The 16,370-nt window shown below is 39.0% G+C and overlaps 2 protein-coding genes across 4 annotated transcripts; both read left to right on the forward strand.

The window, feature by feature from the left end:
* The first annotated feature begins 674 nt into the window (after nt 1-674).
* On the forward strand, nt 675-6,697 carry LOC117824805. 3 transcript variants are annotated; one of them, XM_034700307.1, is made up of 16 exons: nt 675-1,533; nt 1,716-1,854; nt 2,003-2,077; nt 2,174-2,542; nt 2,726-2,821; nt 2,898-3,127; nt 3,225-3,403; nt 3,494-3,581; nt 3,766-4,113; nt 4,216-4,333; nt 4,406-4,497; nt 4,627-4,741; nt 4,871-4,960; nt 5,164-5,325; nt 6,021-6,191; nt 6,277-6,697. In XM_034700307.1, the coding sequence occupies exons 1-16, from the start codon at nt 1,471-1,473 to the stop codon at nt 6,480-6,482; spliced, it is 2,541 nt and encodes an 846-aa protein (XP_034556198.1). In that variant the 5' UTR covers nt 675-1,470; the 3' UTR covers nt 6,483-6,697. The 3 variants fall into 3 exon arrangements, with proteins under 3 accessions (XP_034556198.1, XP_034556273.1, XP_034556351.1); XM_034700382.1 differs by having other exon boundaries at nt 4,693-4,741; XM_034700460.1 differs by lacking the exon at nt 2,726-2,821.
* A 1,787-nt stretch (nt 6,698-8,484) lies between these two features.
* On the forward strand, nt 8,485-13,773 carry LOC117818046 (G8 domain-containing protein DDB_G0286311-like). Its single transcript, XM_034690906.1, has 8 exons — nt 8,485-8,546; nt 9,181-9,400; nt 9,483-9,651; nt 9,782-10,330; nt 10,671-10,724; nt 12,750-12,823; nt 12,979-13,022; nt 13,575-13,773. Exons 2-8 carry the CDS (start codon nt 9,188-9,190, stop codon nt 13,621-13,623), a joined length of 1,152 nt encoding a protein of 383 aa, XP_034546797.1. The 5' UTR covers nt 8,485-8,546; nt 9,181-9,187; the 3' UTR covers nt 13,624-13,773.
* Nucleotides 13,774-16,370: the final 2,597 nt, after the last annotated feature.

Below are 16,370 nucleotides of genomic sequence, written 5' to 3' on the forward strand. Positions count from 1 at the left end.
GGTCCTTGTTAGGACTCGAGCAGCAGCATTCTGTATGAGCTGCAGTCGTCTGATGGACTTTTTAGGGAGTCCTGTAAAGACCCCGTTACAGTAGTCTAGTCTGCTAAAGATAAATGCATGGACGAGTTTTTCTCAACCCAGTCTCATGTCAAAACGTGTAATACCTACGTTGGTCCACAGCGCAAAAACGTAGTAGTTTCACAATAAGGGCTCTAAAATTGTGACATGCCTACGTTTCCTTTTGCCTATTCTTTTGTATAGGCATACCTCAGGTCACGTGACTGCCGAGATTATCCCAAGCGGAAAGAAAAACATGGCGGACATCCCTTCTATTTCGGTGGAAAATGCAATATTTTAAGACAGTTTGAGGAGTAAGTGTCGTTTTGATAACCTTTCTGGCGACAAATGTACATTGCATCTTCATATTCTTCGTTCGGTTTACGTTTATGATCTCTGGTTTGTTCGTTTCCACAAAGATTTTTTCAGGTCTCACCAGACAAACGTTGTAATGTTACGTTTCTACCGTTGCTATGGTGGTAGCTATGGACGCTATCACGAAAGAACCGGGAGGAAGTGGACATTTTCGGCGGCTCTGGTTCCGGAAGTACATTTTCCCATTCGAATCCTCCATCGATTTTTCACAAATCCTTATATCAAGACATTAGCGACTGGGACCAAGACAAAAAGCTTCACAGACACTCGTGATTATAGTGCATTTAATTCGGCAACAAAACGGCGTTGAATACAGAAAGAAAGGTAAAGGTACAAGACTGTGTACATAATTTTCGTCCGGAGTCAAGGAACTACTTATCCCACAATCCATTGCAAGTGATATCGTTTATTCTTAAAAGTCTCTCTTTAAACGGTTTACATCAGACCCTAGACATCAAACTACGCTCCTATTCGATAAATAATGATTTATGTTACATTTTTATGAATTTCTTAAATAACAACCACATTTAATGAAACGATTGTAATAGATCGATGCATATTAACAACATTATAAAATGTAACAACACATAAAGACAATACTGTACAATTTGTGTGATTTACATAATGTCATCATTTTATTTCAGGAAATAATCCTGACAGATTAGATTAATACCAGCAAATGCAATCAATAAAGTAAACGGCCGGCGACAAGAACTACAAACGGGCGCATGACACTGACGTCAAATCATGACGTATTGGTAATCGTCACTTGTGATCGACCTCTTTATTCCATCTTGCAGGGAGTATTTACTGGAAAAAATTTAGTCAGTTGCAAAAACATAACTTAAATCTGTGTTAAACAAAGATCCCATTCCAGGTATCGAAGCAAAAACACATTCAAAAGGCGTATTATGCCATGGTCTGCCGGTGTATTGCTGACATGCGCAATTGTGCAGTCACGCCCACTGGCAATTTAAAGGCCGAAGGCGCACACCTGGTAACTTTTAGTTCACAATCGATTCAACGCAGTGAAGTACAATGGATACGCTTGAAGACGACGACGCCATATTTCTTGCCGATGTGCTCTTGGATGAGTGCAAGGTAGGCTATAAGTTTTAATTGTCGCCTTAGAAATGGCAAAACTAGAGTGGGTTTTCCTGATGTGACGCTTCAGAATCGGTGCCATATTCACATTTATTTGTGGTAGGTAACATCATTGTTTGTAACGTTAAGTGGTGATACGTATTAAGTAACACTGGCATGTCCTGTGGTGTTTATTTAAGGAGGATCAAGGTAAGCAAACTACTGGAGCGTCTAAAACGGGCTCAGAAAAGTTTGTTTGGGTTGAGGTGGACCAGGAAGGGAATCCTCCCCCGAAAAGGAGTAGAACTGGAGAGAAACGGAAGCGAGGTTCAGCCACAGGTTGGTTTTGTTCCCCACATCAATTCAGTACTTTTATTTATTCTTGGAAGGACTTCTAAAATACCAGGTGTCCGTTGAAAAGTAGATCTCTGATGGGACTAACCTGGATAAATGAATGTAAAATAAAAATGTACACTCACTCTTCCAGTTACCTCTGGAAGCATGGACCCTTCATGTGCTCCGTCTACTAGTGGACTAGAGAGTGGGACCATTCAAGACATAGGTAGTTTGTGTGCTTGTTTCCTTACTTGTCTTGTCATGTAGTGATTTAATTTTACCGTTGTTTCATAACTATAATTACCCCCCCTTTATTTTAAAGGCTCCCTCATCCAAGAAGTACAAGACCTGTTGGGACCCACTCAACAACCCGCCCCATCACATTGGAAGGATAGGCAAGCTTCCACTTTTGAAAAGTGGACTGTGTTAAGGCCTTTTATGGTTAACCAGATGCTCTTATCCGAGAAGCCTAAAGAGGGAATTTGCCACCACTGTAGAGCCAAGGTTGCAGTTGTGATGTGTCACGATTGTTTACCAAGACCCCTTCACTGCACAGCCTGTGATGTCGCCAAACATGACTCCATGGTGCTCCATAACAGGACATCAATGATGGAGGGATTCTTCAGGCCACTCCCACCATCAACTTACATCAAGGAAGATGAGGAAGGAAAATTGTCCTACCATGAAAAGGGTACTTTGTATGTTCAAGATCATATAGGCCTACTAAAACTGGTACATTGACTTTAATCTAAATGCCATCTTTTGTGAAGTTTCAGTGATTTTATTTTTTCATAATGAAAGCGCACACACCCACTGTTGAATGATTAAATAGATTTTTACAGTAATGTAAAATATTTCTTCCCTTGCTTCCTAGAATGCTTTTTACCAATAGTGCTTCCCTTCTGTGATTGCTCCACTGGTCAAATGACTGTTTCTGCAGGGAAGCAAGTCATTCTGATTGGAATGAATGGTATTTTTTTTTCTTCTCATAATATCTCTTTAAATGGCTTGTGAATTAAACTAATTATTTTTGTCTTACATTTCAGGACGATACAATCTTTCCCTTCCAACGTTGAGTTGTTCCTGCGGAAAAACTTTGTCAGTGAGCATTGGGGATCTGGTTGAAAGTGGCTACTGGCAAGCCACAGTCAATTTTGAGACAGTGTACGAAGTGGATTTGTTCACTACGTATGAGGATCTCAAGATAACTGCACCAGGAATGTCACGGCAAGCTTTTGTTAGCATGCTTGAACAGCGCACAAAACTCTTCGGCCGGGTGAGTACCTGATTCAAGTAATTGTCCACAACTTTGAATGATTTTCAGATACATTTGTATGATTTTGATGATGCATTTTGATTCCCCTTGCTATCAGAGTGGTAAGATATGTGGAGACACCATGCAGAAGTCATTCCTGGAATGGACCTATGCAAAATTTGAGGTTGAAAGGCTGTCTCAGGTGCAGCATTTTCAGTGCCCTGCATGCACACCCTCCATGTTAGCTGTTGCAGTCGATGGGAACCGCAAACTATACCGCTTTAAGAGCCAACCAGGGTGTGTAGAGTTCTTGTCCATTTATAGTTTAGAGTGTCATAAGTGGTACCTTGGTAGGTTTCACCAATATTTGTGTTTTTATTTCTTTAGACCTAATGGATTTTTTGATGGTGTGTTTCTGGCCAAGGATGCTGAAGTGACCTCCTTTGTCGACTACATCCATGGGACAACACGACATGTAACGTTAATTTACATTTCTCCTCGTTTACTCTTGTGCCTTGTTGAATGCTTGTAGCCTACTACTTGCAAATCTTGTGTATTAATATGATGACTCCATAAAGCATCCTGTTACTTATGTCAACAGCTTAATTTATACCACTTAGCACTGTGTATATGTCTGTATTTGCCATCTTCTCTTTTAGAATCCTGCAAAAGGGAGGTGTGGCACAGGCGAGTGGGTGGCAGCACGAGAGTCCTCAAACAAGTCTGCCAGCAAAGTAGACGAGGAGGGTGTTGAGGTTGCTGTCTGCCGTCATGGGTTTCTGCTGAAGGCATTGAATATGTTCCGTGGAGAGATATTTGCATATCCCTTATATCTCCAGAGACAGCTTGCTTCGCAGAATGTACAGTTTTTTTGCTCAGACGTGGTCTGCAAATACTGGCCGTATTTACAGAGGGTTGTGGGCCACTGTCCGGAGTTGCAAGACCTGTTGAATATGCGTCCATTTCTCTCCATCATGCATGCTAAAGCACATTCCTGGATGTGTGAGGTAATGATTGACAGTCACTTATACTGTATTTGTTATTACTGTTGGTCCTCTGCCAACCCACTCTGTTTTCCAAATGGTAACATATGAGTCAATATGTTGTAGTTGCAATGGGGAGGACGTAATCAAGAAGGAGCAGGGACAACAATTGGGGAGGAGGTTGAACAGGTCAACAGCTTCCTCTCTCGAGCAGCCATATGTTCCAAGTACATGTCAAAAGCTGGTAAGTAGTTTTTAGTTGCATCTAATTTATTTAGTTTTTGATTACCTTGCCTAATATACAGTTTCTATTAAGTTCGCACAGACATGCTCACCATCCAGGCAAGTGGCTGGAAAAAAAGGAAGGCAGAAAACCTTGACCGGACATTGGCCAAAAGATACATCAAGGTACAGACCAGACTGGTGTTGTATGACTAAGGGCGCACTCACGCTAGCAAAATTGTCCCTTGCCATGCTTAAGCACGATTGTTTCAAATTTGGGTCACGTGTTTGTAACTTCAACATTTGTTTTGACAGACTGTACAAAGGATTTCAGAGGTGTCTGAGGACCTTAAGAAACTCACTGCTGAGTTGTCTTTACAGGAAGACACAGTCCAGCAATGGGTGTCAGATGTTCAGCAGTGGACAAGAGGTACAGTGGAAATGTTCATTTTTGCACAATTCAAAGACTCATTTGGATCAGTTCTGGTCTAGGTAAGATGAAAAGAGGTTGATCGAAACGGATATTGGTGTGAATTAATCTTATACTTCTCTTCACAAGGATCAACCAGTCAAAACGACTTGGAAAAGACCATAGAAGGACTGTATCTGAGCATCAAGCAGCGAAAATATCAGCTGTATCGTCAGTCTGGTGAGATTAAATGCCGCCAACTGTGAAGATTTGTTTATTTTTCAAGAAGTGACTTAACAAAATCAGTACTCTTTTTATACACTGTCAAAATAGCTAATGCATTTATAGAAAAAAAAACTTTTTTGTTGTAGCCTAGACTTACTCATATTGATGTTCATTAGTCTGTAAGTGTACAATAAATTGTTTTTTGTTTCAAATACTAGATGGCAATAAGCGGAGACATCAGCTAAGGAAAAGGATTGCTGCAGAAAAGAAAGCCTTGGAAGATGCCATCAGTAAACGTAATGCTGTTGTGGGGGAAGCTGATAAACTCCCTCCACCTAGCGAGCTCTTGGCAGAGGACAACTACTCCTGGCCTTGGGAATGTAAGTGATAGTTGTGTTAATATCTGTATTCAACTCCTGCCCACTGAGTCTAACAACAAATTTAAGTAAACCAATCAGCTGCCCTTTGTCTTTAGGTGTTGCAAAGTGTTTTAGACACACCCTTATTGAATCAGGCAACCCAGGGAGACAAATAATTTCCTTTTTCCTATAGATTATGTAAAGGGGCAACAAGGTTGAATGAACTCATTTCAGTATCCCCATTAGCCACTACCCAAGTAGCAAATACTGAAATCAGAAATCAAAATAATAACAACAACAGTAATGAATGATAACAGCCTCTGTGAGCTAAAGAATAATTGATTTCACAAAATATTTGGCATTGAAATATTAAAAAAAAAAATAAGCAGAGAAATTTGTCCTTTCATTCATCAATGACCAACCTAAAGTAAAGGGAATTTTTGTGATATTAGCTCTTCTGTCACAGTTCAGCGCCAGTCTTGCGGCTCTGTTCTGGACTAAATGTAATTTCCCGACTGTCCTATTGTATTGCAATCACTGCACCCCTCTGATGTACTGGGATAGCACCACAGGACAGAAGCCTGGCTGTGTGTTGCTTAGCCAAAATTTCTATCTCAAACTGCAAATGTTGAAAGACACTGAATACACTATTCTGCTGCACATGCCTTGAGAGAAATGTTAGATTATTTATAACACTTTAATGTGACGAATTGCAGGTCATGGCGATATGGCAAAGAAAAAAAGAGTTCATGACAAGGTGATGCTGCTGACCAGACTAAAAGAAGAGGAGGTTATTGTGGTTCGTGAAGTCAAGCAGCACTGGGAGTACATGAGGAGCATGATTGAAGAGCTTTCATCCCATCTTTCTGAAGGAATCACCCAGCAAAGTGAGTGCAATAAACATTTTTTGGTAATTGCTTGTAGCTTTTTATTTTTTCTAATTTTAATTTTAATATAATGTCCTGTTGTCAGGTAGCGCTGTGGCATTGTCGGAGAGAGGACGCGAGGGGCTACTCTGTCTGCTAAAAAGAAGATTGTCCGTAGTTCAAGCTCAGCAGGGTGCAGCACGTACAATATACCAAAGTGTTTTGGGACTGCAAACGGTGTCTGTGGATGACTCTTCTGCTGATGAAGAGGAAAACCTGGAAACTAGCTCCTCCTCTGATGAAGAACTGTGACTTTCCCCCCAAAGCAGTCTACTGTTTCTGGCCCTTTGCACACTCTTGCCCCTTTTGATCTCCTTCTCCCCTTGGTTGATCATCTTGAAGATCAACTTGCAAATTAGTGGTTGTACTCTCCTGGTTTGAGTTAAGACTGTTGGTGTGTTTCTATTGTCAGTCGTGTGGAGGTGTCGTTTCGTGTTTTTCTTCTATTAAAAATATATGTATGGGAACTGTGGACTTGTCTTATGTATCTCAATAAGATTGCAAACGAAAGCTTTTATGGTGCTTCACCACAAAGTACACAAACTTAAAGATATCCACAATAAAACAACCTGTGTTTAGGAGAGATTTGAAAGAAAAATAAATGATTTGAGCAGATAATGTACATTGTATTGCATTGCATATCCTTTGTGGACATTTCATTTAGGTGATTGAAATTGTTTAAAGTAGCATTTTCATATTTGAATTTCAACCGAGTAATAAACCAATCTAGAACCATAAATGTATTTTCTGCTGACAAAAGAAAAGAAAAAAGCTGGACAACCAATAAATGTAAACCCACAACCATATGGTAAGTGCCCTGATTACATAGAATTGCCCTATTCATAGATAAGGGTCATAAAAATGGCTATCAATATGCATTTACACTGTGAATCATGTGTATCTCCCCATTAGTTGAAAGTCAATGACGTAATGCGGAAGCTGTAGTCCACGCATATTCGACTCCACATTTCTCTAAATAATATGAAATAAAAAGATCAACTTTTGTTTTTCTTAAAGATTTTCGCAGATATTTTATATTACTTCTACTTCGGCTGTAGAATTCATAAGATATATTTAGCAGATAGATGTATATTTATGAACGAAAAGTTGAAACCGGAAGAATTACCTAAACAAAACGCAATATCAACAAAAATCGCTAAACTGTGTGAAATTAACCAGCACCATCACTTTTTGAAATATTAATCGTGTAAATTATTTTACAAAACCCATTCGGCTTTAGTAAATATTAGAAATAGTCGGTAGATACACATTTTTACAACCTAATTATGTCCCCACCTTGCACGACACCAGACATAACGAACGAAATTCCGGTTTCTAGAACAGCAGTCAAAATATCCGAAATAAACAAATATATGTACTTTATTTTAACATAGATCATGTATGTACAATGCAATTAATACTTCGGCCACACGAGACACGTGACATATTATGTGGATATATCTTATTTAAGCCCTAGTCAGAACCTTTTTTTAGAAACTGAAAAGACTACAAATATGGTGCCATTCAGTATCAAACTGTATGACTTAACTCCTGGGAATTGTGGTCTTTTAGAGAAATCTCAGTTTCCCTTACCTAATAAGCAATATATATTTAAAATCTCTTATGCTCTTGTCTTGTCCATATTAATTCATCCTAGTTCTTTTTTTTCTTTCCTTATAGAAAAGTTAATCAAATTTATCATCCTTCACTGTTTTAATATTCATTTTAATGTCTTTCATATCTTTGTAACATATGCTCATTATGAGAGCCAAAGAGCAACAGGGTTGAACATGTCAAAAGGCTTCATGTCTCTGCTATGCCTCAAATGTTAAAATTAGCTCTTTTAAGCACCTTTAAAAAGAGTGTTTAACATCAGTCTTGTTCCCAAAGCATACAGCACATAGGGGAGAATGACCTTCTGCGTTTTGAAACATGTCTACCTATTTAACACCTATTTTTGATGTTTTGATAAAGAGGTTTCAATTGTGAAAGTAGAGTGGGGCCTTAGGTGACTTGTGGGCTCACAAAACCTCTTAGAAAAGACCTAGGAGGTTGATTTTTGTTTTAGTGACAGTGCTCAATCTCACGAACAATTGGTGAAAATGTGGGGGTTCTAGTTCAAACATAAGTGTATGAAAAAAAGGATTTAAAATGTGAGCCTCTGGAGAGGGGAGACAGGGGCAGGAGAGGGGAGGGGCGGAGAGGGGGCGGAGAGGAGGCGCGCCTTATCCATCCAAGAGTTCAGAGTTCAGCTGATGAAGACTCCCTATTACGCGCCGTTTGAGTTGACAAGGATCGCTCTGGACAAACTAAATGGTAAGAAATGAGGACACGTGATGCAAAAAGACACAATATGAACTTAAAGATGAACATGGATGTTTATTGCTTATTACGGCCGACGTGTCAGCCATCATTCGTTCCGTTTTAAACAGCTACTTCACCTTTTGAGGTGATTATCAAAGCTTCACCTCTGGATTGGGCACTAGAACTTTAATACAGAGAAAAGGGCCATTTTAACAAAATAAGTCTAATAAAATGACTAAACTATCAAGTTGGACCACTGATTAATTATCCTAATAGTTTAATAAAATTAGAATATCATTATTCAGTAACGGTTGAAGGAATGCTTTATCAAGTAGACTTTGCATGTTTATGTTGGGGTCTCCCTTTCTCTCTCTCTCTCTCTCTCTCTCTCTCAAAAAAATAAAAATAAAAACACTAGTCAGTCCTGCACAGACATGATGATCATGAATGAAAATATGCAATGTACTCAATTCCTGCTGTTACACAATGGCAACATCCAGCTAAGATTAATTCAGTATGTCAACAGAGCTCTTTACATTTATTTTTTATTTTCCTGGAGACTGAGGAAAATTCATAAAGTCTCCAGGCCAATCATGGAAGGTTGACAACCGTAGCTGACTATGTGTGACTATTTTTTTTTTTCCAGGTTCAAGATGCCACGAGGATCCACTACAACTGCATGCATCAGCTGCAAAGCTGTCATTGGTGTGGCCACAAAGACTTGCAAGGCTTGCAACACCTTGCAGCCAAGGAAACAAAGGCTGGCCAAAAAGTTGCAAAAGTTTGAGGCCAAAAAAGAGGGCTGGCTAAAAAACCAGAGGAAGAATAAAACCACCTCACATGTCATGGATGAGGCATCCATATTGGTATGTGTTTAAAGTCTGTAATTGTATTTCACAAAATTAAGGCTGGTGGTATTTCTGTATGACATTTGAAATTTTCTATCAGCTGGAGAAATTAAGCACACTGGGATTCAGGGCCGTACTGTTTACTGCTAAACCAGCAAAGAAGCCTGCCACGTGGGTAACATCGGCCCTGCACCCGAAATGGCAGCTGTCAGAACAGGCTGCAAAATGCCTGGACCGAATGAAGGCGTTATATGAGGTGTTGGTCAATGGTAAGCCTTTGTATCTTTGATCATTTAAAATTTCAACATGTTGCTCAGTCTACTCTAAAAACTCATCAACAGTTTATGAAAGCTTTCTGATCAGACAATGCATTAAATACAGTCTTTTTGCTCCATTGAGGTTGGACTGACCAACAACACGAGCCCTCCACTTCCGCTGGTACCCAGCCATCCACTGCCTCTGCCGTCCAGCCCTCCACTTCCTCTGCTATCCAGCCCTGCACTTACTCTGTCACCCAGCCCTCCACTTCTGCTGGTACCCAGCCAGCCACTGCCTCTGCCGTCCAGCCCTCTACTTCCTCTGCCATCCAGCCCTGCACTTACTCTGTCACTCAGCCCTCCACTGCCTCTGCCATCCAGCCAGCCACTACCTCTGCCGTCCAGCCCTCCACTTCCTCTGCTTTCCAGCCCTGCACTTACTCTGTCACCCAGCCCTCCACTTCCGCTGGTACCCAGCCAGCCACTGCCTCTGCCATCCAGCCCTCCACTTCCTCTGCCATCCAGCCCTGCACTTCCTCTGTGACCCAGCCCTCCACGTCCTCTGCCATCCAGCCCTGCACTTCCTCTGTCACCCAGCCCTCATCTTCCGCTGTGACCCAGCCATCCACTGCCCCTGCCTTTCAGACCCCCACCAGTCCTGCACACATTACTGCAACCAAAAAGAACCAGGGTATGTTGTGGTTACATCTTAAAACAGTGTATGTATCCAATTAGTATCACAGTTGTTTTATAAAGTTAGTTCATGTGTGGGAAGCCAAATTAAGATATTAAAATATTGTGATAATGTAGTATACTATTCTATGTTCAAAATTAATAACAAGATGCAATGAAGCTTGTATTTGATTCCCATGAAAATGTTAATGTTCGGTCTGAAGGTACATCTTGTAGTCAACTATGTATTTGAAACAGTATTGTGAAACTCAGTATGTGTTTGTAGAGTAGTGGTATTAAGAACAGTAGTAATATTATAATAACAGCTCTGAACAGACTATTTACTTTATTTTCAACAGGCATGCCTCCAAGGAAGAAAACCAAGAAGAACAACAACAAAGATTTGCCTCAAGGTTATTTAGCCATCCTATATTTACATACTCTATTTCAAATTGGACAGTTTATTTACTGGTTCTACTACATTTACCATTGACATATCAATCAATCAAGTTTTATTTTTTATTTATTTAGCACCTTTCATACAAATGACATACAAATCAAAGTGCTTTACAGCAAAAGAAAGAACAGATAATAGTGAAAAAACATTATAGACAAAAATTGACTTACAACTAACAATTAATGCACTCCAATAGTTATAAAATAAATGTAATTAAAACAGTAAAAGATAAACATACTGTATGTAAACTTCACCGCTAGGGGGCTCTCAAAAAACAATTACAAAAGATGACTTTGAGGCTTGCGAGGAATCATGGGACTTCTCTCTGCTACTTCCTCCCTCCGCCCTGGTAAAAACGAAATTTTGTAGTACACATAAACTTGTGAAACTGTCCCGAGTAAGAGAATATGTTTCTTGATGATGTTTCCAAGAATGATTTACATGTAATTTTTATCACAGCAGCACATACAGCAACATTACAGCAGCTTTCAGCAGCAGCTCCCACTTCCTTCAGGGCCTTTCAGATAGGACCATAGACTGTATAATAAATGGAAGTAGTCTTCGTGACGACACCCATCTGTTTCTGAAACAGAGTTTTGAAGCAAATCGGCCATATTGTAAATGAGGCGGGCTTTGAGTCTCCACACTAACAGCTGTAGGGCGGCCGTCAGTCACGTGAGCTGAGCTGTGCCTCTGAGCGAACTTGCATTTTAAATATCTTCTAAACTGCTGAGTAAGAAAAAAAGTCAGCCCCTGTGCAGTGTGTTTCGTTAGTGAAATTAACTATTCAGACAGTGGACATTTTTTGTACCCGGTTGTAAAAATGTTTATTTTTGCTGTGAAAATGCCTTTTTTTTTGGGTTGGTGTGTATGTGGTTTATGGTACTTCTGGAGCCCGCCTCAAGCGGACACTTGACGAAATGCAGATTTTAGCACTTCCGCATGGTCTCATACTTTCAGACCGAGGTTGCTGCCTGGATAGGACCTAGCAATCACTTGGGTTGCTAGGTGACCAAACAATAGTCGGGAAAATAGCTGGGGAGAGTAGCTTCTGCCACAACACTATGTAGGCCTAGTTGTCCACTATTGAGAAAAAACCCCCGACTTTTCTTCTGCTGTGGAGGGGGAGACAAGCAGCAAAGAAAAAGAGGGCATGTGTCCATTAAATCATCAGGACATGTCAGGATGTGGGATAGTTTAGGTTCACCCAGGAGGTGCAGCGCAAAAACGACCGCTTTACGAGCATGACACACATTGCTGCTCTGTTTTAAACATACCTGGTACGCCTTAACTGTCTATATCTTTCCAAACAAGATCTTTCTTGCCGATGTCTGGGCAGGTCTTTAAACTAGAGCTCAGGAAAGTGAGACAGCATTTCCTGTGATCTTAGCTACCCTCCTATTGGATGCGCGGAGGGGACGTCAAGGAGTGCTGCGTTGTTGTATAATTTTTTTTAACTTTCATGCAGCACACAAGAGTGGCACGGAGGGCGGTGCACTGAACGACAAGGATATGGGCTAAACAGCTAAAGGCAGTTCCCACTGCGTCTTATCTGAAAGGCCCTTTATGCAGCATTCTTTGATGAGTAAAATCCATAAGTTTTTGTTCTAATCTGTGGAACAACTAATGAGCCGAAGAATCTGAGGGGCCTTCCTGGTTCACAAACTGAAAGCAACTCTGAGATGAAGTCCTGTGCAAAGCTATGCAGTGCTATATGAAAACTCACAAGCAGCAAGTGTAAAGATTTTAAAATTGGTGTAATGTGTGCTCTCCACCTGTTCTGTGTTACCACTCGTACAGCTGATTTATTGTAATTTTTGGAAGACCAAAAAGGAGAGCATTGCACTAATCTATTATAAAATTGTGCATTAGTTTATCAGTGTTGTGCAAGACTTGTCTTTTCTCAACAAGAATGATAGTTATCTTTCTGTGCGTCTTTCTTGCAGTTATATAAACAGTTGACACTTTTTTGCTCTTTCAGAATGCAGCCATATGGTCCGAGGGGAAGACCAATACTTTCCGGTAAAGAGGGTGGTCAAGACTAAAATTAAAAAGGTTTGCTTTGTCAAAATTTGAGCTAAAAAGTGTAATGTAAAAATATACCATTGCTAGATACATTTAGTAGATTTAAATGCACCTCAACTGGAAACACTGAAGACCTCTGACCATGTGATGGCTTATAATGCTAATCATGTTGAAATATTTTTCAGGGGAACCAAATGGAATTGGTCGAGTGGGAGCCCTGTTCCATCTGGTATGTACAATTTCTCTCTATTTTATTTCATTGACTCTAAAAATATATATATTTTTGGCGTTCATGTACTTTGAATTGCAAGTTATATATTGTTAAGTACGTTTTTGGTCCTATTCATTCATTTTACCCAATTTTAAATTGTGAGAAGGAACAACTTCCATGTAAATTCTCACTCATCCAGGTCATAGTTATTCTAAAAGCTCAAAAACAAGGCAACTGGGCTATTTAGATTTTGGGAAGACGTTTGCCTCTCTTGGACGAGAGGCAAAACGTCTTCCCAAACTCTAAACAGTCCAGTTGCCTTGTTTTTGAGCTTTCAGAAAAGAAGGAACAACAGAACACGACGTAAACACAGAGTACATGTAACTACCTTAGTCAAATTATTAACATATGCAGGTAATTTACACTAATCGGGTTATTGTGTGTATGTAAACATACTCAGTATGAGGTACATACTGAAGCTCAATGAGGCTCATTGTCCTCTACATTGTCATGTTTTGAATTCCAGTGATGTTTTATGTCAAATTAAATCTTCTTTACATTTTATTGCAGTGGGAAGACATGGCCCCTACAGTGGGTGGAAAAGGAACACACTGTTTAAATCAATGTATATATAATTCATATTTTTGTTTGTTTAATTTATTATGTGTTGATGCTGTATTTGTGTTAGCAGAATCCCTTTCGTGATTAATATTATTATTTTTGATTTTTGTTTATTTGTTTTTAATTTTAATTTATATTATTATTTAATTTATTTGGAATATGTCTATTTTTTGAAGAGTTCAATAAAAAATTAAAAATCATTTGAAAAAGGTGTGAACTAGATGTGATGCATTAAAGATGGATCGATGGATGGATAGCACTGTCAATCTGCATAATCATAAGCTCCTCTATTGCACCTTCTTGTACATTTTGTGTGTCCTTTGGCCCCCCATTTACAGTATATATTTTTTCATATTCCTACAACATTTTAATCTTATTATATTTACCATAAATGTAATCTCACTCAAGGAACTGCTCCCTGACAGTTCTTTATAGAAACAGCTCAACTACATCCTGTATGACTTTTTGGATGGAGCCATTGAGTAAAAACCAACTGTCCTGTGAGATATTGTCTTCTGCACCAAAGACTAAGTCAAATTCCTTTTAAGTGTCAATGAATTTGCCAATAAAAATTAAAAGAAAAATTCAAGGAAATAAAGTTCTAATAGAAGGATAGATACAAAAGGTGCAGAAGTACAAACAATATAAGAAGTTACAGATAAACCATTAAAAATATATATAAAGATATCAATACAAGTTAACCAGAAATCAATTTGTTGTAAAGGACAGTAGTTGGTGATCAAACCTGTTTTAAATGATGGTATTAATCTGTCAGGATTTTTTTGTTAAATAGAATTATGAAATCATAATTCACACAAACTGTACAGTATTCATCAGAATCAGATTTTATTGCCAAGTATGAACATACATGGAATTTGCATCCGGCCTGGTAGTGTCTCTCTCGAAATATATAGAATGAATAAATATATACACAGACAAGAAATATATATTTGAACATAATAAAATAAAATAAAAATACAGTATTAATATATATACATATGTATGTACATATACTGTATATAAAGGAGAGAAACTGTACAAGGGGAATATATACATACAAGCACTGAATAATTAAATAATGAGAAGGTCCATTTTATTATGTTGTTAATATGCATCGATCTATTACAATCGTTTCATTAAATGTGGTTGTTATTTAAGAAATCCATAAAAATGTAACATAAATCATTATTTATATAATAGGAGCGTAGTTTGATGTCTAGGGTCTGATGTCAGTGGGCGTGACTGCACAATTGCGCATGTCAGCAATACACCGGCAGACCATGGCATAATACGCCTTTTGAATGGGTTTTTGCTTCGATACCTGGAATGGGATCTTTGTTTAACACAGATTTAAGTAATGTTTTTGCAACTGACTAAATTTTTTCCAGTAAATACTCCCTGCAAGATGGAATAAAGAGGTCGATCACAAGTGACGATTACCAATACGTCATGATTTGACGTCAGTGTCATGCGCCCGTTTGTAGTTCTTGTCGCCGGCCGTTTACTTTATTGATTGCATTTGCTGGTATTAATCTAATCTGTCAGGATTATTTCGTGAAATAAAATTATGACATTATGTAAATCACACAAATTGTACAGTATTGTCTTTATGTGTTGTTACATTTTATAATGTTGTTAATATGCATCGATCTATTACAATCGTTTCATTAAATGTGGTTGTTATTTAACAAATTCATAAAAATGGAACATAAATCATTATTTATCGAATAGGAGCGTAGTTTGATGTCTAGGGTCTGATGTAAACCGTTTAAAGAGAGACTTTTAAGAATAAACGATATCACTTGCAATGGACTGTGGGATAGGTAGTTCCTTGACTCCGGACGAAAATTATGTACACAGTCTTGTACCTTTACCTTTCTTTCTGTATTCAACGCCGTTTTGTTGCCGAATTAAATGCACTATAGTCACGAGTGTCTGTGAAGCTTTTTGTCTTGGTCCCAGTCGCTAATGTCTTGATATAAGGATTTTGTGAAAAATCGATGGAGGATTCGAATGGGAAAATGTACTTCCGGAACCAGAGCCGCCGAAAATGTCCACTTCCTCCCGGTTCTTTCGTGATAGCGTCCATAGCTACCACCATAGCAACGGTAGAAACGTAACATTACAACGTTTGTCTGGTGAGACCTGAAAAAATCTTTGTGGAAACGAACAAACCAGAGATCATAAACGTAAACCGAACGAAGAATATGAAGATGCAATGTACATTTGTCGCCAGAAAGGTTATCAAAACGACACTTACTCCTCAAACTGTCTTAAAATATTGCATTTTCCACCGAAAATAGAAGGGATGTCCGCCATGTTTTTCTTTCCGCTTGGGATAATCTCGGCAGTCACGTGACCTGAGGTATGCCTATACAAAAGAATAGGCAAAAGGAAACGTAGGCATGTCACAATTTTAGAGCCCTTATTGTGAAACTACTACGTTTTTGCGCTGTGGACCAACGTAGGTATTACACGTTTTGACATGAGACTGGGTTGTATTTTAAACAGGTCCTCTGCTCTGTGGCAGGGGACACGCTGCAGTTTGGAGGTGTGCTCATGTGAATCATGTATCTATTGTATGTATGCATTTATTTATTAAAATGACGTCAAAGTGTATGTAAGATTAATAATGTAGTTTTGATAGGAGCAGTCACTCACACTCACTCAAGCAACCTTTCAAGCAGGTAGTATACTTTCCTCCTTATAGGTTTCACTTGAATTTCTACACAATGTTGGTGGTCC

Source organism: Notolabrus celidotus, chromosome 1 (genome assembly GCF_009762535.1).
Source record: "Notolabrus celidotus isolate fNotCel1 chromosome 1, fNotCel1.pri, whole genome shotgun sequence".
Lineage (NCBI taxonomy): Eukaryota > Metazoa > Chordata > Actinopteri > Labriformes > Labridae > Notolabrus > Notolabrus celidotus.